General features: G+C 31.0%; 1 protein-coding gene across 1 annotated transcript in view; it reads left to right on the plus strand.

Annotated features, from left to right (window-relative positions):
* LOC147806596 (neuronal acetylcholine receptor subunit alpha-7-like) overlaps nt 1-22,361 on the plus strand; it is a 95,911-nt gene that overhangs the window by 59,537 nt on the left and 14,013 nt on the right. The window contains exon 6 of the mRNA XM_087169541.1: nt 15,043-15,129. Coding sequence (XP_087025667.1) covers nt 15,043-15,129 — 87 coding nt within the window. The remainder of the gene's footprint in view (nt 1-15,042; nt 15,130-22,361) is intronic.

Genomic DNA, 22,361 nt, shown 5'->3' on the forward strand with positions numbered 1-22,361 from the left:
TTTACAGACTTAAATATTTAACTAGTTTTCGTGATCAAGCTTTTTATTTTTCAACTTCTCAAACTTGAATAATTATCAATACAGATTTCACAGAAAATTCCAAATTAAAAATTTAATGAACGTCTTTCTATTGTTAACTACTATTGATAACTAACTGCTATTAACTAACTGCTATTAACTATTGTTAACTAATAGAATGACGTAAAATGTAATTAACGTCATTCTATAGTTAGTTTTTGTCAATAACATCAATGGAATAAGATTATAATGCATTAACATTATGGATTCTCATAAAACTAATGTTCTATTTTTTTATTTTTAACTGTACAATTGTCTTATTATAACTATATAATAACTAATAGAATGACGTAAAATGTAATTAACGTCATTCTATAGTTATTTTTTGTCAGTAACATCAATGGAATAAGATTATAATGCATTAACATTATGGTATTCTCATAAGACTAAAGTTTAATTTTTTATTTTTAACTGTACAATTGTCTTATTATAACTATATAATAACTAATAGAATGACGTAAAATGTAATTAACGTCATTCTATAGTTAGTTTTTGTCAATAACATCAATGTAATAAGATTATAATGCATTAAAATTATGGTATTCTCATGAAACTAAAGTTTCATTTTTTATTTTTAACTGTACAATCGTCTTATTATAACTATATAATATAATAAATAATAGAAGGACGTAAAATGTCATTAACGTCATTCTATAGTTATTTTTTGTCAGTAACATCAATGGAATAACATTATAATGCATTAACATTATGGTATTCTCATAAGACTAAAGTTTCATTTTTTATTTTTAACTGTACAATTGTCTTATTATAACTATATAATAACTAATAGAATGACGTAAAATGTAATTAACGTCATTCTATAGTTAGTTTTTGTCAATAACATCAATGTAATAAGATTATAATGCATTAAAATTATGGTATTCTCATAAAACTAAAGTTTTATTTTTAATTCTTAAATTGAAGTTCGTAGTATGGGAGTTGGAATTTAGTTGAAATTAAATTTAATTAGTTTTTCTACAGTTTTAAAGAAGTCTTAAATACCTACCTTGTTTCTTTGAAGAAGTTTCTTTTATAAATTAATAAAAAATATTCAAATTCTTATAGAAACATTAAAACTAATTTTAGTTTATATTTTTGAGTATCTATTTTGTTTTCTCTTAGTTTATTATTGTTTATTTTTAATATTTTAATAGTTTGTAAAGTCGAAATTAAACAAGGCGATAAAGTGTAATAAAAAAGGATATTCATTGAAAAATGTTCAAAAAAGTAACAAAAAATGCTAATTTTGAGAAAACGAGAGATACAAAAGTAGATCGAGCTGATTTTTGCCTCACATATCAAATATTAATCCAAAACCATCACAATTCAATTTTTTTTCTCTTTTTCTTTTAAATAAATAAATACCTTTCGAACGAAACATTCTTCCCCCTCTTCATTTTACATGATTTTTCATGAAACCTCAATAATGGAAAAAAAATAAGTACACATTTATAACAATTTTATTATTGTTTTTGTGTCTGTAACGAGAATAATGCAATCAAAAAGTTTGACTACTCACCAACCAGCCGAAGAACATAAATTTCTATTAAAACTCCAGGCCTTATAACAATTCAAGTCTGGCTCTACACCTGACCCCCTACAAGAAAAAATTATTGGTAATTTTAAATAAAATTCCTTTAAAGTCAATTGTAATCACTGCCCGGCTGGCTAGAGTGCTTAAATTTTAACTTCAGCTCCGTGAGGAATAACTATGCAAGTCTTTATTTAAAATAAGATTCCTTCGGCCTGTTAACGTCATGTTGCAGGACATTTATCATCAATTAAAACTCTAATTGTCTGCAAATATTTTAAATCTCTACTGTAACTATATGCTGAATAGCAATGCAAGTTCCAATCCTTTCCCAGAAATCAGAATTTTTCGACCTAAAAGTAATCGCGATGTTACTGAAAGTTTATTATTAATAAAAATTAATTATCCGAAATTCTTTTGACATTTCTATTGGAGCTCCGTGCTTGATAACAGAGCAAGTTTCAATCTTTTCCTGGTGTTTGGTGTTGAATTACCGTTTGGCGAGATTGTATGTCGCCAGCCAGCTTTCATCATAATATAACCCTTTGATCTACTTACTCACTCTTGTTCTTGTTGATTGAATTGTTAAGAGCGTATGGTCGCTCTCTAATGTAAGTTCACGCGTGAACTAATCTATTACCTTTGTTAAATAAATATTTGTTAATTATTACATACAGTCCGCATTACCTTCAATTTTAACTATTGAGCTATCACGGGACCGTACACCTGGAAATCGGAACTTATCGGCATATAATCGTCATTTTACAGGGAATTTATCGTCAGTTAAATGTCTAATTGTCCATAAAAATTTTAAATCTCTATCAGAGATGTATGTGGGATAAAAATGCAAGTTTCAATCATTTTCTGGAAATCGGAACTTATCGGCATATATTCGTCATATTACAGGAAAATTATCATCAATTAAAAATCCTATTGTCCGTAAATATTTTAAATCCTTACTCGGGTTCAGTGACGGAAGACAATACAACATCAATAATTTTTAAAGAGCAGAATTTATATCACTATTTCATTGAGAAATAAAATTTTTCATTAATTAATATTTGAACCAGTTTTTTAATAGCTAGAATTCAAAACATTTCTGTTTAGCTTCGTAATGCTCTTGTGTCTGATGTTGACATAAGTAGCCATAAACGTTACATGTGTTGTTTTTGAAATGGTGAAAGCAAAATTTACGGACATATGCAATTTAAACCAATTAAAAGCTCAGACAAACAGACAGAAAATTAAAAACTCATGAATTATAGTACAGTAGGGAACCGATTATCCGGAACGATCGGGACCATCGCTATTCCGGATAACTGATTTTTCCGGTTTTCTGAATCATTACAAAAAGCCGTTTTTTTATTGTTAAACCCAACTAAAAAAAATATTTGGAAATAATCTTAAAAAGAAGAAAAAACGAAGTAATACACTAATGATTATTTCCAAAATGATAGTGAGGTAAACATCTTTCCAAAAAGAAAGAAAATTCCTAAAATCTTATGAGAAAAAAAAAAAAAATTTTAAATGGCGGGAAAATTTACGAATTTCGTTCCGGTTTTTTGGTTTTCCGGTTTTCTGATTTCCGGATAACGGGTTCTGTACTGTATAAAAGAAATTTTCAAAGCCTACGATTCTTAGAAACTGAAAAGGACAATTAAGGACAAATGAGGAGCAAATGAAAAAGAAGAAAAAAATATATTTGTTAGATGTTCATCAGTTCGCGTAGGTCACTTAATACACAGGAGTGAGAAACTGAGAGAATTTGCAGACTGGGTCGATTATCTCTAGAACTACTGGACCGATTTTAATGAAATTTGATGCGTACATTCATTGATACAATACAAAACAAATAACCATTCAACAATCGTAATACACACGCATGATCATGCGTTGACACTCGTTGGAATCGAAAGTATTGAAACAGCGGTTGCAGAATAAACAAAAAAAAAATGGGTTATTAGGGGCTATGTATCCCTCTTACAGATATACAAGTGTTACGCACTATCATGCGTGTGTGTTACAAGTGTTGAATGATTATTTGTTTCGTATTGTATCAATGTATGTACATAGGGTATACTAACCAGTGAAGGAACATTTAAGCTTCGCTTGCCTTTTAAAAAATCATATTAATTTAGAAATTCGTAATTTTATTTAAATGACAGTGTCAACATATTTGTTACTCATTGCAAATTACGTAATAAAATTGTAGAGAACTTACATAATATAGATTTAAAGTTTTGAAGGTTCAAATAACAAGTAGTAAGAAGACCAAGTGATGGAACAGCTCTAACCAGTGAATGAACACCCAGTAAAGGAACACTTAATTTTGGTTACTCTTTATGAATTTATAAGCCATACAAATATTTAAAAATAAGCCTATTCTTGAAATTATAACATATAAATACTTGGAAAATGTTAACTTTTTTTGTAATCATGAATTGAAAATTAAAGTGTCAACTTATTAACATATACTGTTCATTCACTGGGAATTTCTATGCCCAGTAAAGGAACATGCCTGTTCCCTCACTGGTTAGAAGTTGTTTTTCGTATTTTTAACATACTTTTGATGCGGAACGTCACTAATGGTACAAGAAAATTAAAGTTTATCTTTTATTTTCATTAACTTAGAAAAAAACCTAGTAAAGGAACACTTGTTCCTTCACTGGTTTTTCATCGTTTGGTGATCCAGTGAATAATCACCCCCTTATCTCAGTACTTTATTATGCTATGATGCTTAAAAAAATAAAACGTAACTTCAATAACTATATTTTGAATTCTCTTCTTCACAGTGAGAAAAATAAAACTATTACATGCAATTAATTCCACTTCAAACATATAAATACAAACACTCACCTTATAATTTTTTCAAAGAAACAAGGCGTTGCAGAGATAATAACAAATTCGAAAAATTTTCCAGAGAAGTCTATTTGACCAGGTAATACAAAACATCGCTAGATGACTTCCAATTGTTTGGCAGTAAGCTATTGTTACCAATCAATCTAAAGAAAAACTTTCAAATTCTTATTTTTAATCAATATATATGAAATGTTCCTTCACTGGGTAGTGTTCCTTCACTGGTTAGTTTACCCTATCATATTTCATTAAAATCGGTCCTGTAGTTCTAGAGATAATCGACCCAGTCTGCTAATTCTCTTAATTTCTTCTTAATTTCTTACATCAGTGCAATTTGAAAATTCGTACCATGTTATTCAAAAGAGAGGAGCGTTGCTTTTATCATTTTGGAAAAAATAAAAAAAAATTCTCATTTATATTTTTTGTTTCTGGCATCTGGCAAAGTAATTTGTAACTAATTTATTCATAATCTACTTATATTTTCTTTAAAACAAATATCCCAAATAGTAACTCTCTGTGGAAAAGGATTAAGAACTTAAACTGATAAGACTTGTGGTTTCACTTATTGTTTCAATTTTTAAAAAAAAAATTATGTCATAGTCTGTTATTTTTAATCCCATTCAGACAACATGTTATGACATGAACACCTGATGATAGTTGTGTCCCAGAAAAATGATAATCTTGAATCAAGAAAAAATATATTTATTCATGAATTATACTTTTAAATTTGTTTATCTAAAGTTGAAAGGTGTATTTATTTTAAAACTCAATTCTTTGAGGTCGACAAAGGATGAAATTTGTAGGGGGAAAAAAGGAAAACAAGTTGATAGCTTACAAATCAATTGATCACTATTTAATTAATTACTATTTAATTAATTGATTACTATTTAATTAAATGAATACTATTATTAATCAGTGGAGCTATTAAAAAAGGAAAAGCAGTGGAATGAAACCAGGAGGCAATAAATGAAGCAAAAGTCAATAAATGTCTTGAAGGCTAGTTTTACAGCATTCTCAATAAAATTGTTTTCTAGGGTGCGTAGCCAAATTTTTCAACAAAAATAAGCACCTTTAAAGTACTTTTAAGCACTCAAAAACATTAATAAGCACTATATACATTAACAAAATGCAAAATAATTTTCAAATACTTTACAAGATCATGATAAAATAACTAGTTTCTGACAAAGAACTCTTTTCTCGATTATGCAGGGTGTTTATAAAGTCCCGGACCCATTTTGGTGTTTAATAACTCATAAAATAATAAAGATAGATTAAAATTAATAACATAAATGGTTAGATAGACTCAAAAAGTTTCATGACCCTTTTCAATGAACTTCCATGTGTGCCCCCTTCGTCACACGGAGAATATCAAGTCGATAGTCAATTTCACGCCAGGTAGCGGCAAGCATGTCGGCATCCACAGAGGCTATTGCGGTTGTAGTTCTGGCTTTTAGGTCATCAATGTTCGACACGATCCTCCTGCAAACATTGTCCTTTATAAATCCCCAAAGAAAAAAGTCCAGCGGCGTTATATCAGGTGACTGAGTCATTAGGCCTTTCTTTTTTACAGAAAAGACGGTCTCATCAGTCGTATACTCAGATATGTTGGAAAACTTCGTATTTCCACAACTAGAAGAGCTTCAGCCACATGTCTTTTTGCAACAAGATAGTGCACCACCTCATTGGGGTATCATCGTTCGTAGGTCTTTGAATTACCATTTTCCAGGAAGATGGATTGGGCGAGGAGGTCCAATTCCTTGGCCACCCAGGTCACCTGATATAACGCCGCTGGACTTTTTTCTTTGGGGATTTATAAAGGACAATGTTTGCAGGAGGATCGTGTCGAACATTGGTGACCTAAAAGCCAGAACTACAACCGCAATAGCCTCTGTGGATGCCGACATGCTTGCCGCTACCTGGCGTGAAATTGACTATCGACTTGATATTCTCCGTGTGACGAAGGGGGCACACATGGAAGTTCATTGAAAAGGGTCATGAAACTTTTTGAGTCTATCTAACCATTTATGTTATTAATTTTAATCTATCTTTATTATTTTATGAGTTATTAAACACCAAAATGGGTCCGGGACTTTATAAACACCCTGTATTAGCCACCCTAAAAAGATAGAGAAATTTTTCGGTTCGATTTCAGAGGGAGGAAAATGAAGCCTGAAATTGAGATTATCTTGCAAAATGCAGCACATGATAGTGCAAGAATAATTCCCACTGAATCCAGCTCAGTATATGCACATGCGGATCTGCAAGTATTTCATCAAACATGTAAAATGATTGGCGCTTTCATACGCTACGAAGCGATGGTATGCCGAAATGCATTGTATTTGAATGATTTGTGAAAACGTTGAATAGAACAAGTGGAAACCACGTTTTTGCATAATGCGTGGCGAAAATCGGGAAGGAAAAAAAATCTCATTTCCGAAAAGGGAAAATTAAGCACTTTTTAAAAACACCCAATAACAAAAAGCACCTTTAAGGGCTTTTAAAAAACGAAAATCGAAATTAAGCACCTTGAAGCACTTTTTAAAAACGCTACGGACCCTGTTTTCCCGTTGAAAAAGTCATTTCGTCCCTGTTTTCCCGTGAAAAGTTTCAGAAGTAGTGCTATTTTAGTGAAGGCTCAAGTCTAGTGAGTATGAAGGCCTTCATGATGAAGAAGACCCAATTCATATAATTATGCTGCAGTAGTTTATCCAAAATATGGCCTAAGACATCACTGGTGTAAGAAATAAAGAGAATTTTCAGACTGGATCGATTATCTTTAGAACTACTGAACCCATTTTAATGAAATTTGATCTGTTTGCATCCTTTTTTTTAATATTTTTACTGCGATGACCAGTGACAGTGTGGCTCATTTTATAGGCTAAAGTTTCGTATATGAATTTGGTAAACTAATTTCACTCTACCTGCAACGTTGCAACACTGGAATCAAAATACAATATCAATGTTTCGTGCTGTTTGTGATGCCGTAGTTACGCGTAAGAACTTCATGACTAGCACAAATTTCCGTTATTTCGAATTTTAAAAAAAAACTCATTTAAAAAAATATTTTGAATACTTTTAAAGAGTTCGCAACGTTTTCTTTAAGTAATCAAAATGAGTAATCTCCCCTCCCCTTCAAAAAAACAAAAAAAAAAAAAAAAAAATGATCGAAGGTAAAATTTTGTAATAAAATAATATAAAATTATTTAGTATAATATTATATAATTATAAATATATATTACATAAAAATATTGTGTTTACAATCATGTAATTATATACTTAATATCTAAAATTTAACAAAATATTATTTTAAAAAAATGTCTAACAAAAATCTGAGTCCATTATTATCAACTGATAAAAGTCAGGGTTAAGAAATAAGCAAAAATATGAAAGGAAGTACTGGTCAAATACGCATAACTTTAATTTTTTTTGTACCTCTTTACAATTTATGATAGTAATTGTTGTCTTAAATAAACTCAAATAAGTTTTATATGAAACAAAATCCACCTCAAAATGTTTATAGCTTTGCAATTTATGAAGAAACTAAGCTAAAGAGAATACTTTTAAAGTGTATCGCAAATATTTGGAGTCAAATCCTGAAATAAATATTCATACGCCGGGTTGGGCTAAAAAATGCTCAAGGTTGAGAATAATAGAAGGGGACATTTATAAAATGTAGGTTTTTGAAAATGCAAGGGGCATACTAACGTTATTAGTCGAGTTATTAAATTTTATAGTTATGTTTTTTAACTAACACTGATTAAGTTATTAAGAAGGAATCGTTGAAAAGACATGCGTTTAATAGTAAGCCTCATACAATTTATCAGAATCATTGAAAAGAGGTTACATTATAAGAGTATTTTATTGAATAACTAGGAGGCTTCGCCCCCTGCTCGCTGGCGCTCGCGAACCCCCGAAACTGCTTACGCAGTTCATATCGGATTGCTTCGCAATCCGATGCTCGCTCATTGGATACGTTCTTAACGTCTAGCTTTTGTATACTTTTTTGAACACTGAAGTTCCGAAAACTTTTCACTGTAGAAAATTCTAAACCTGTGCATTTCAATATTAATTTGAAATTGCAAACAGTTCACGTATTTTTCTTAAACACACTGTTCTAAATTTCAGTTGTTGAGAAAAGTAACTGTTGTAAGTTTTGTTTTAAAGTCTTTTCCCCCAGAGGGCTAAAACCATGTGTTGTAAAACAATATGAAATAGTACTGAACGCCGGATGTAAAGCATCGGCTTCGATAAAGATAATTTTGTGAGAATTTTTTTGATAATTCGGTGAGAATTCACCCGATTAGCCATATGATGCTCACTACGCGCTCTTGCGCGCCTAAGCCTATCAATTAAAACGTATTGGCGTTTTATATAATATAGATTAGTCATATGATGCTCACTACGTGCTCTTGCGCTCCGAAGCCTATCAATTAAAAATGAAAACTGTTGCCAACGCGAGAAAAGAAATATCATCGGTTTTATTGATACATACGTACGTATTAGCGTTTTATATAATAAGAAGATATTAAAATAACTTTTTAAAATCAATTCCTTCTTAGGTCAACTAAGAAAGATCTCATTTTAGTTACTTTTTATTAAATAATTAATACATTTTCTCCCATATCAAACTAAAATTAATGAATTAAATTTAGTTAATGAATTAATATTTGAAAAAACTGTATTAACATCAAGTATTATCCACTACAAGTTTAAAGAAATGTATTTGAACTTGAGTGGATGAATTAAAAATATTTTATGAACGATTGAAAATTTGAACTAGATAATAGGGAGAGTGCGAACTGATAGTAGGAACTGAAAAAAAAATCTCAATTTTAAAAACTATGTTTAAATCTCAATACCGTTGAAAATAGAACCACGTGGAGTTAAAAATCGTCACGAACAGAGTTGATCAAAATGTGCTAGCTCAAATGCATCGCTTTAAAATTTCCCGTCCAAAACAATGTTGTATTTAAAAAAAGTTAAGATTTTAAAAACTTTATGGAAATTCGTGGGTATAACAAAACTGCGTAGGTTTATGGGTATACAGTGCTTAAAGAAGTGATTTTTCAAATGAAGGATACGAAGCTCACCGAACGAAGTAATATCGTATTAAAACATTGAGATTTTAAAAACCAAGTAAAAATCCGTTTTAGTAACATTCCAAGCGTTTACTAATTAAGTAGTGCATTATTTTCTAAACTTATGACTTTTGTGTACCCTTTCTAAATTTTCCGTAACGCTGTGTACCACTAATAAAAAATTAATGTATTTTTTACTATAAAGAAATAGTATAAAAGTTGAAATTCACAACTGGCTGCTGACATCACTAATTATTAACTGTTAACTCTGCAAAAAATAGTCAATGGAAAAATACGTAAAATTTCAAGCCAGTAGTTGTTGAAGATGCGCAGCTGTGACGTCACTGACTGAAATCAGAAGCTCGGAGCGGACCGAATCTCTTCAAAGCGTTTGCGGATATATAATGGGGTATTAAAATATCAAGATTTTAAAAACCATGTGGAAATTGTAACAATAATTTCCAATATATCGATTGTAAACCACGTAGATTTTTGGGGATTTTTATTGCTCATTTTAAAGTACTGCGTATCCGCATTTGCGGTTTTTGGCAACAATAATAATCAAAAACGCTATTGTCATTTTTAAAAAAATGGGTAAAATTTAGAATTCATCGGAAAATTAAAGAAAATTGACTTTACTCATTATTATGTAAAGTATTATCAGTTCATTTAAGAGTAATTTCACAAATTAAGCGAACTAATAATTGAATTTTTAATAAAAACTTATTACAGAACTGTTAAAATTTCATAAAAAAATAATTTTTCATTTCTAAATTCAGTTTTTTATTAAATCGCGTGTACTCTTGTGTCTAATAGTTTATTTATATATATATATATATATATATATATATATATATATATATATATATATATATATATATATATATATATATATATATATCGTTTACTAATTCATCCCCAGTGATTCTGCCACACGGAATCAGTAAAGCATTTTAATTATAATATTCAAAATAAAAAAAACTCTTCTGCTCCGTTATTTTGAATGCAAATTTTATTACTTTTTTTCAATGAAAAATAAATATTTGGAAATGAAAAGGTTTTACAGTTTTCATAAGTTAGAGATACTTTTTTAATAATTACTTATACAACTTTAGTTATATATTGTAATAATGAAATCAATAAAAACATTAAAGAGAATTTATAACAAATAGTGATTAGTTTAAAATATATAATATTTAAAGGTAGAATTCAAAATTATTCCAAAGTTGCTTTGTATCTGATTTTATTATGGACTAGAGCAGGGATGGGCAAACTACGGCCCGCGGGCCAACTGTGGCCCGCCGGAAGATTTTATCTGGTCCGCGGACAAAATTTTAACTTTTTACTTTCTCTATTTTTGTTCTACAAAACATAAATTAATTAAAATAGTTAGTATTAACAGTTTCAATTGATAAAATGTTGAAAGCAAAAGTCCCTTATAGAATAGCCGTAGATTAGCTCCAATTAGTATTTGTCTTTCTCGAGGAGCAGACATATGGAATCTAATATAGGTGAATTGTACTTCACATGAGGCTTACTACGCATTTTAAGTTCCAACGAGCGGATTTTTCTTCCGGCGTGAGTTCTAACATAATTTACAGCGTATGGAAAGGCTGCACACATACAACGTCATTGTAAATAATGGTGAAATTATTAAATGTATGAAATGGCTACTGCCTTTTTGAGTTATTTGTAAACATTTTTAATCCCAAAATGGCAACCAAAAAATGCAAAGTTGATGTAAAGTGCCATGCGTTCAATGATGAATTGACTTTATTTTATTTCAGAAGTTAGAATTTTTATTTTAGAAGTTCTTACTCGGCCCACCAAATTTTTTTTCTCCAGATTTTTGGTCCACGACCAAAAAAGTTTGCCCATCCCTGGACTAGAGCATCGTATTTGCAAAACATATGACTGATTAAACAATATTCCCAACATTTTAATAAACATATAAATTAAGTTAGTTTATCACAAAGATAGTTTCTATAATTAAGTCACATCTCCAGATATTTGAAATTCAATGCGTTGTATAACGCATAGGATTAATTTGTTTTGATATTTTGGTAGCTTTCAGTGAATGAATAAAGTTATCTCATTGGTTTCTATTGTTAATTCATTAGTGTCTATTATGAAGTAACTTTTCTAAATGTTAAAATTTAATATGTTGTCTAACTTAATTTGTTTTGTTATTTTGATAGCGTTGAATGATTTGAATAAAATCGAGAAGATCCGTCAGATTAAATTTTGGTAATAGGCAAGCTTTTATTTAAACAGTTGCAATCAATGTTAAACCTTTCCAGAAATCATGTATGACCTTGTGTCAACCTTGTCTCGGAATTTTCTTTTTATTGTCACAAAAATGTTTGCACTAAAAACCTTTTTTCAATGAAGGAAAAATGTTGCAGTTTCAAACCTTTCATCCTAAAAGGTTTGAAAATTATTTTGTAAATATTTTTTTTAAATGTATTGTCACTTAGGTCCATAATGACGTTTTAGTTGACGTCACACTAGCGATGACGTCACAACTGCATTGTGTGAACACTTTGCACACTTTGTGCACACTTTGCGAAAAGAAACTTTATAATAATGACCTAGATTTAAGATTATTTTCGTCTTGAGACTAGCTTTATTCAAGGAATGTTTTTTTTTTCACCCTTGAAACCCTAAATCGACCTCGATTTAAGGTTTTTATATAGAAGGTTGTTTTCCAAGGTTTGGGATGAGGGTAATGTGCGTAGAATGGAGCAGATTGTCAAAGATCTCGTTTTAAGGTTAGAAGGTTTACACGTAAATCGCATCACAATCCTTTTTAGGTTTACATTAAAAGGTTTTTGCTGAGTTAAAATAAACCTTATTTTGCGTCATTATTTGTTAAAATAAACCATATTCTGAGTTGGTTCAAATAATTTATTCTTTTTACTCTCATGTATTTTACTAAGAATTATCTCGAACAGGGCTCGAAAAACCGCCCGTCCTCGGCGGTCAAAAATCAGAGATGGGCATTTGTCATTCAGAATAATGAATAAAGAATGATGAATAATTATTCAAAATCTGAATAATGAATGATGAATAAAGATTTATTCATTAGCCAGAAATATTTTGAATAAAGAATAAATCATTCATTATTCCTTATTCAGTATCTTTTATTCATTAGTCAACAATAACTGAATAATTTCACTGGTCAACAAAAATGGGCACGGAATACTCTAATTGACTACGATTATGACAACTACAAATAAAGCGTTAATCCTTTTCAAGTATATTTATATAATGTTTGAGAAAATTTACTTTTGTCTAACATAATGCATACTTTTGAGAAATGGTTACCCGGCAAAAAAGGGTTTAATTTTTTAAATTAAAATTTTATTTAAAACTTTGAAATAATATTATCGTTTGCTTTCAAAAACTATAAAAAATTGCGTTTTATAGATTTTAGAACAAAATTTCAAAATGAACTTAAGTAACTAAACTGTTATAAACCTACTTTTTAGCACAACTAAGTATGTTACGCTGGAGTAAGTTAAAATAACATAAAAATAAATAGTCATACTTGTCTTAGTTTTATAGTTTAATTCCTAAAATAAGACGTTTAAGAGCAAACGATGTTTTGCATCTCGTTATAGACAAAGACATATCGATTGCATTTTTTGCTGGTTATTCAAATTTTATTCAGAAAAATGAGTCATGACTAATGAGTTTATTCATCAATCATTATTCAAAAATTTTTATACATTTGCATAATGAACGATGAATAATGACTAAATTTTCATATAAATAATCATTCAGAATAAATTTAGTCATGAATAAAATTTTCGTGAATGATGCCCATCACTGTCAAAAATTTCCAGCAGACAACGAATTTCTCGAATCAGACGTCCGTGCGGACGGTCATTTTCCCGTTAATGTTCGATACACTTTCAATTTTTGTTATCTTACAAAAATCTAAATGAGCGCCTCACTTCTAAAATGACCCTCTAATCTAGAAATCCCGTACAGCAACGTACTGCGCATGGTGGAATGATGTTTTTTTAGTCTGAGAGTACTGCAGCAGTTGAAAGGGACTTTTCAGCAATGAACTTACAAAAAAACACATTACGTAAGCGTTAAACGCAATTATGAACATCCAACTAAATGGAAAACCCCTTTCAGATTTCTGTGCAGAAATCTCTGTAAATCATAGGCTTGATTGTGGAACTGGCAAACGTCCTATTTGATTCATTTAAAAAACGCATGTACCCTCGGAGAAATTGACATTCCAGCTAAATTGACCTTTGTCATTTAAATTATTTCATAAAAGAAATAAATTATTTCGTAAAAGAAATACTAGATTTTACTATTAGTAGAGCCCGGATTTTGATGACCTAAAAAATCTCAACTAATGCCCTTAAAATGTGGAAAAAATGCCCTTAAAAAGAGCCAAAAATGCCCTTAAAAATGCAAAAATTGCGCAAAAAATGCCTTAAATAAAGTAAAAATATTGAATTGGAAAAATATTTTGGTCTTTAAAATTATTATGAGTCATTTAAAAATATAAAGCGATGCAATACTTGTTCTACATTCATTAATGTTTGAAAAATATGTTTTATATCCTAAAATAACAAAAAAAGGAAAATAGATTGACACCAAAATATTTTTATTTTGTATAGAAACTTTAATGGATATAACAACTTCCATCTCATAATATTACTAAATATCAGAATTACATTGGATTATTGAATGTTTTTTGATAATTTGAAATGTAAACGAGCGTCTCTTGTCTGAAAGTAAATTTTCATTCCTGCAGAAGCTTCTTTCAACGTCTACTGATGTTATAGGTGCGTACTTGAAAAAGACGGTCTCTCTTACTTACAATTTTTCTTCAATTTGAGAAGATTTTGCTTCACCTGTTAATATTTTTTAGATTTTCTTCATTGTTTGGAAGCCAGTGTAATAATGAAAATTGATAAAAAATAGTAAAAATTGGAAAAAAATTAACAAAAAATTTTAAAAAATGCATTAAAATGCAAAATATGCCCCAAAATTTAAAGAAAAATGCCCGATAAATCTAAAAACATGCTCTAAAAGACAAAAAATGTCCAAAAATGCAAAAAATGCAAGAAAATGCAAATGTCATCAAAATCCGGGCCTTAACTATTAGTAACCTAGTATTTCTTTTATTACTGTATAATGTAATCCTAGTAACTACTAATTCATTGTGTAATTTATATAAATGATAGTAATAAATAAGAGAAAATTATGTTTTTATTTATTTAGAAGCGACGGGTTAGTTTCAAAGGAGGACGGGTACATTATTGGACAAGCCGCCCTCGGGGACGGGTGAAATTTCTGAGTTTTTTCGAGCCCTGATCTCGAATATTTAAATTGTGTATTTCATCTTTAAAGATGTTTTATTCATCTGAGAGGAAAACCCCAACTTAGATATATAAAAAAAGAAGTTCAAAATGTAAGTAACCATTTGTGGATCAAGTAAAAATACTATTTTCTATGTTGTTTTTGTAGGTGTGACTATTCTGCTGTCTCTGACAGTCTTCCTTTTGTTGGTCGCAGAGACGATGCCCCCCACCTCCGATGCTGTGCCTTTGATAGGTATCTCTTTCTTTTATCTCTTTCTTTCGATTGGAAAGAAGAAAATATTCTTTTTGGGGGGACATTGCTTCTATTTCAGGTGCTTTTTTTTAAATATATTTCATCACATTTGAAATAGATTTTATTTTTGCGCAGAAAACTGTAGAAATCAATTCACGTTACCCTTCACCAAGAATTTCCTGGAAACGAAAGAAGAAAAAGAGTCTGTTTTCGCGTGAATAATATTTTTGTTTTTCAGTAGCACGAGCTATTTGTTCTCCATTGGCAAAGTGGGTGTTGTTATGGGTTTGATGGCTTGCGCACCTTATTTGGACGTCATCACACTTTTCAACTATGTTCAAGAGTAATAGTAAACAGTGCTCATGCTTTGCTATGGCGACCGCTGCTGTTTGACAATTTTTTTAAAATTCATTTTTTCACTTTTAATTTTGTTATGCATTAAGTTGATGGGTTTATTTTTGAGATATGGGACCAGAAAGATACTTCTTGAGTTGTGTATAAAACAAAATTTCATCATTTGAACGATATTTTTTCGTTTTTATTGTTTTATTTAAGAATCATAAATTATTACCTACAGCTCAAACTGGATCGTTTTCAATACTAATTTAGGTTAATATCACAAATAAAGAGTGCAAAAAAATTAAACAACAACCATTTTGCCAATGGGTTCACTCCAGGAGCGTTAGTCCTAGAGTGAAGAGATGCTACCAGCAGACGTCCTCAGAATATGTGGCGGGGGGAGTTCTTACCGTAGACAAACTGCATTCTTCTCTGTACACTTACCCCGTTTAAAAGGGAATTGGGGATCATTTCAGTGGGTGAACTGAATTTCTTCTAGACAGGCAAGTGAGGTTTCCGATCTATTATTTTACGCTGACTCATAATTTAGATGTCATCATGGTAAAAGGAAAAAAAGTACATTTTTGTACTTGTACCTCTTCACGCATTGCTATCAAAACGATTGATGCATTGTATTTATGTATTTTTCCGCTAAATCGAATAAAACTACACACATTTTAATAGAGGACATACTTTGCAAGGGATTTTATGTATTTAAAATACTTCTTTAGATACGCCCACGTTGAATTGCTATCTGGGCATGTAAGGTCTATTTTCTGGTGTCATTTTTTTAAGCGGAATTAAATTAGAAATAAATTATGCAAATAATTATTCAACAGTTGTTATACTGTTCTACTCGTTGGAGTCGGAAGTTATGAAACAGCGGTTGCAGAATAAACAACAAAAAAAAATTGTTAATGGGTCCCCTCTCACAGCTAGCTATACAGGGCTTGCAGCGTAATTTCATACTTGAAATAAGGCAGTTTATCATTTCCTAAGGCAATTGGCCTGCATTGTCCTCTGGCAATTTCATACCCCCCCCGATTCCAGCGAGTGTAACGCACGATCTTGAGGTGTGTATTACAATTGTTGAATGGTTATTTGTTTTGTATTGTATCAATGCATGTACAAATCATATTTCATTAAAATCGATCCAGTAATTCTAGAGATAAACAACCGAATCTGCAAATTCTCTCAATTTCTTACACCAGTGTAATCGCGTCTGTTTCATTGACGGATTCGTTGGCTATTCGAAAACCGAATAAGAGGATGATAAAATTATCGAGTCTCTCACAAAAATCAACCATTGTTTTTTTTATCGATAATTTTCCTGATAAAAATAACGACACAATAACGGATTGTCCCTTAAAACTCAATTAGTATTATCTAATGATCAACTTTGCTTCGGCAAAAAAAAAAATTTAAAAAAAATATATATGTCTTTAAAAAATCACCACGTTTTTATGAGAGTTTACGAAGCATGACGATAACAAATGAATGGATTCATGCTTTTCAAAATAAGATTAAAACAACAAGACAGTCAAAAAAAAATAATATAAAAATTAACAGTCGACCGGTCCATTCCTTGCTGGTTAACAGCATTTGCAATAGGAATGAAGATCCGGTTTAACCTGGTTGGTAGGGCATTGGACTCATGTCTGAGTGGTCGTGAGTTCGATCCCCGAGTGGCGAAGTGTACGAAATGGTGACTAGTGCAACCTAATTCTATCAGGGATGCAAAGTCCACCAAGTTCCCATAACAAATCAATGCCTCTGGGGGTACTGGGTGCAAGATTGATCATGCTCTGGCTCATGTCAAAATTACGATCTGCGGATGGATCGATGATGTGTGAACCTTTCTATAAAACGTGAGGTGACGTATGTATGTTGCCACCGGTTAATCCTCTGGGATGTTTCGCAGACAGTCTACAATATCCCATTGTGCAGCTCTAGTGCGATGTAAAAATACTAAGTCTGGCTTTAGTTTTGACTTAAAACGTATGTATTTATCCAAGTCAAAAGTTTTCATGGTCCCAACAAATCATATTGATGGTTTCAGTTCGATTCATGATGGTCCAACATTATTTGATGTTTACCATCATCCAACATTTTCGATTATGGGTTCATGGTTTTTGATATGCCTTGCAAACTTCCATGACGAAAAATGCTATTCAAATACTATGATGGTTAACCATCAAGAGAAGTATGATTGTCATGGACCAACAATTCATGATGATCCGTGATGGTCCATGATGCTTCCAACTATGCATTTCCATGAGGGTTTATTGGGAAAAATCAAATTGCTTTGATGGAATAAAGCATCAAAACAATTTGTTTTTTTTTTATGTAGGTCCATCATAGGTCAGTTCGAATTCTTACACTGAGATGATGGTTATTCATAATCATTCCAACATTTGATTTCTAAGAAATTATGATGGAAATTTCTGATAGTTTAGCATGAATAAAGGATCAAAACAAGTTGCTATTCTTATGTTGGGCTATCATAAATCAGTCTGAATTCCTACATTGTGATGATGGTTACGTATGTTGGTTACTATCAAAAAATATAAGGGTGCATCATGGAATTATTGATGGTTACCATCAATATTAGGTAGGTTCATCAATGGAAAGCAATCAAAAATTTTGACTTGGTAGGGTAATCAGTATAGAAAACTCTGTTGGTATTGCATTAATTAGATAACAAGGCAATTTTATACAGCAAAGTAATAATTTTAGGGAAAAACTGCGTGATGGAACAAAAACATTGTCATCCGCCACCTAACTTCGATTTCTCGTCAACGTTCTGCAGAAGAAAAAGAACTTACATTCGTCTCGCAATTTTTTTTCCTTCTTTATCTCAAATAAGCTATTTTAAATCGTCTGTTCTATATGCCAGCTTCAAAAAAAAAATGAGTAAAAAAATTATCAAAAATCGAAAGTATATGTGTGGGGGTTACCCAATGAAATTACTCGAGAGAAACTAATTTTAAGATAAATGGAATTTAAGTTTCTTTTTCTTCCTGTAGTCATTTCACGCACCATTTTACTTTCGTTCCCACAAATAAATGATTAGATGTTCAAAGAATCATTTTTGCTCTTATAAAATCACGAATTCCTTTTTCTAAACCAATCAAAAACACCCTCCTATTTCTTCCCCTATTAAAAATCTTTCATGTTCTAACACAATCTCTGATTGGTCGAATCTTCGAATTAAATTCTGGCCAAACAATGCGTGTTTATCTTAATGTCTTTTTTTTATCAAAACCTAATAGTTCCATTTTGAAAAATATGATATTTATAGAATCGTACTGACATTTTAAATAAATAAAAAAAAAAATAGATAAAATGCTTCAATCTTTTTAGTAAGTAAAGTGTTGGTTTGGAAAATAAAATCTGAAATCTTTACATAATTCTTGTATTGAATTGAAAACCATATGAAACACGAACGAGAATCTTAAAATTGGTCTCTTCTTTATCACCTCTGTCTGAACTTTTTCTTTTTGAATGTTTTCATACCAAATTATAACACGTACTGTAAGATTCGACGTAAAATTTTAATTATCTGGTCATACTGTACAGCTATATTGTTTTTACGTCGCTGAAACCAGTTTTCACTTGCTTACGTTCGTTCATGACTTGGTTAACATTGTAATGCAACACATTAAAAAAAAATACAAATAGGAAGTATCTAAAAAGTCTTCCGAAAGAAACACCATTATATGTATGTTTAAATATAAATGTATTGCAGATAAACTCGTGCAAAATACGTAATTATTAAAACACTACAGTGTGTCTAATAATTTGGTCTCATTATTATAATAAACTAATATAATACCTGATATAATAAATATTCTATATTTATTTGATATATCGTCTAATTGATCCAACCGTCAAATTTATATTATATATCGTCTAATTGATCCAACCGTCAAATTTATATGATATATCGTCTAATTGATCCAACCGTCAAATTTATATTATATATCGTCTAATTGATCCAACCGTCAAATTTATATGATATATCGTCTAATTGATCCAACCGTCAAATTTATATTACATATCGTCTAATTGATCCAACCGTCAAATTTATATGATATATCGTCTAATTGATCCAACCGTCAAATGTATATTATATATCGTCTAATTGATCCAACCGTCAAATTTATATGATATATCGTCTAATTGATCCAACCGTCAAATGTATATTATATATCGTCTAATTGATCCAACCGTCAAATTTATATGATATATCGTCTAATTGATCCAACCGTCAAATTTATATTATATATCGTCTAATTGATCCAACCGTCAAATTTATATGATATATCGTCTAATTGATCCAACCGTCAAATGTATATTATATATCGTCTAATTGATCCAACCGTCAAATTTATATGATATATCGTCTAATTGATCCAACCGTCAAATTTATATTATATATCGTCTAATTGATCCAACCGTCAAATTTATATTATATATCGTCTAATTTAACTCATTGATACTAAACTAAACTCAGTGGCGCGACAGCCCATAGAGGGCCAAGTCCTACTGTGCCCATCTCAGTTTTCTGACCTTGGGCTCTGGGGTGCAGGAGCATATAATCCGGTCAGGTGGTCAGCCGAACCAACACCTCCTAGAAGTATGAAGGCCTCAGCACGGATCAATTTAGTAGTCCGATGTGACGAAGTTAACTGCGCAATAGATGAAAAACAAGAAAGATGTCATTACGTTCGGGGTACTAAGCTGCGCAGTGGTTGAAAATAAGACATATGTCGTTACGTTTGGACTACTAAAGGATATTTATGGTAACCCGTGCAGAGGCCTACTCTTTTCTAGGAGGTGTTGGCCGAACCCGGAACCCCCAGTGTTTAGTTCCCAAGCATGCTTGGTACTCATTTATCGACCCACTGAAGGGATGAAAGGCTGAGTCAACCTTGCCCGGCCAGAGGATTGAACCAGGGACCTGTGGCACGCTCAGCCACCGGGCGTCTTAACTCATTGATTCGCGAACGAAAACAAGCAATAAAGCTGTATAGTTATCACCTGATAATTAAGATTTTACATAGAATCTTATAGTGCCTCTAATAATATGGAAAGGAAGTATAATATTGAAATTTAGGATTGTAATACTATTAAATTCTTTTCGAAATGATTGATTATGAGGAAAAGTTTAAATGGCCGTTTTATCGCATTCAACACAACATCTGAGGGGAAAAAAAGCTACTTTATTTTTATGAAGATAAAAATATTTCTCTGAAAATAATCCTGGCATATAAACAATAACATATTATTTTTAATTTTTGCCTTGTTATTTTATCTTCCTATTGTGTTTTATAAAAATTTCTAAACCATAACCTAAAGCCATAACTAGAAGGAAAAAAATTTTAAATGACTAAATTAGGGAAATTAGAGAATCGAGATACAATGAAACCTCTCAGTAGCAACCACTCTCCGTTCTATAGGAAAATGGTCGTTGACGTAAGAGGGTCGCTCTAAGAGGTTACCTCCATTGAATTCAAAATTGTTATCGAAGGTACATGATTTTTCACAAACAATTTTAATTTTAGTCAGTGTCATTTTCTTGGTGCAGAAATGTTGGCGTCATGGAAACACGGATCTATGAATAAACTTAAGCGTCTCTAAAAATGATCCCAACTGATATAACTATGCGTATAAACAAATTTACCAATTATGTAAGATAAAGCTATTTTAAATAAACTAGTGGGCTGCTCCCCCTGCTCCCTAACGTTCGCTCACCTCCGAAAATTGCTACGCAATCTTATATGGTTTGCTTCGCAAACCAAGATCGCTTCGCTCGCTACTAACTAAGGTACGTTGCAAATGCACAAAATTCTAAGAATTCAAAACAATCATTCAAACCCATATAACTTTTTTTTTTTTAAAAATTACATCTTTTTAGTAAATACTAAGGATTATAAGGATAATAAATTGGAATTCAAATTAAGACTCATTGACTGAGACTCATTTTTCAATGAATAACTAATGACAACAAATAAATTCGTGATATAAATCAAAAATCGTCAAATAAATTCGTAATACATAAATTCGTGAAAAAAAGCGCTTTCGACAAAATACTAAAATAGAGATCTATCGACAAAGACTACTCACTTCTACCTAGCTTAATAGTATGAGATTGCCGCAGCTGAATCGTTATTTCAGTTTCCGTTTTTAAAAGCGCTACATGTTGAGCAACCTCGGCTAGATTTGGCATGAGACATTTTTAGCGACAATCATAGGTCGATTTTATAGCGTTGCCATTTGGGGAGTAGTAATGAGGCTTTTTTTTGTCGCCGTGTAAGAGAAATATATATATAGATTAACAATTCTTTGTCTAAATCTACATTTAATTTCATATCATGAAAATGAGTTAGCTTAAAAAGATAAGAGAGGTTTTTTTTTTTTTTAATTAAGCTTTCAATTCTAGAAGTAAATAATTGATAAGCATCGTCTTTAATGCACTCTGACTGCAACATGAGGTTGCATCGTCAAAAAGAGCTTTCTTCTTAATAAGAGCCTCGCATGAATATTTTGAATGCATTTTAATCTGATTACTTGTTTTGTCAAATTTTTTGTTTTGATAATTTTTAGTTTTTCCTTATTTGATCTGTTTCGCATTTGGTGGTGTTTACCCGGTTGAGGTTGTAATAGTCTCACCTAAAGGTCTTCTTCAACAATGGTCGTTACATAGAGGTAGTCTTTCTTGGAGGTTTCACTGTAATATTTGCGCAATTATAATGCAATTTTAAATACGTGTAGGGATACGAGCTTTTAAATACGTCCAATAATGTCAATAATGTGAAAAAGTACCCCACCATAGAATCAAATTTGCATGTCTATTTTTTTTTAGTGGTAGACGCACTACAGTACTCCCC

Source organism: Parasteatoda tepidariorum, chromosome 8 (genome assembly GCF_982258835.1).
Source record: "Parasteatoda tepidariorum strain Cologne lab strain chromosome 8, Ptep-v5.0, whole genome shotgun sequence".
In the NCBI taxonomy this organism is placed as follows: domain Eukaryota; kingdom Metazoa; phylum Arthropoda; class Arachnida; order Araneae; family Theridiidae; genus Parasteatoda; species Parasteatoda tepidariorum.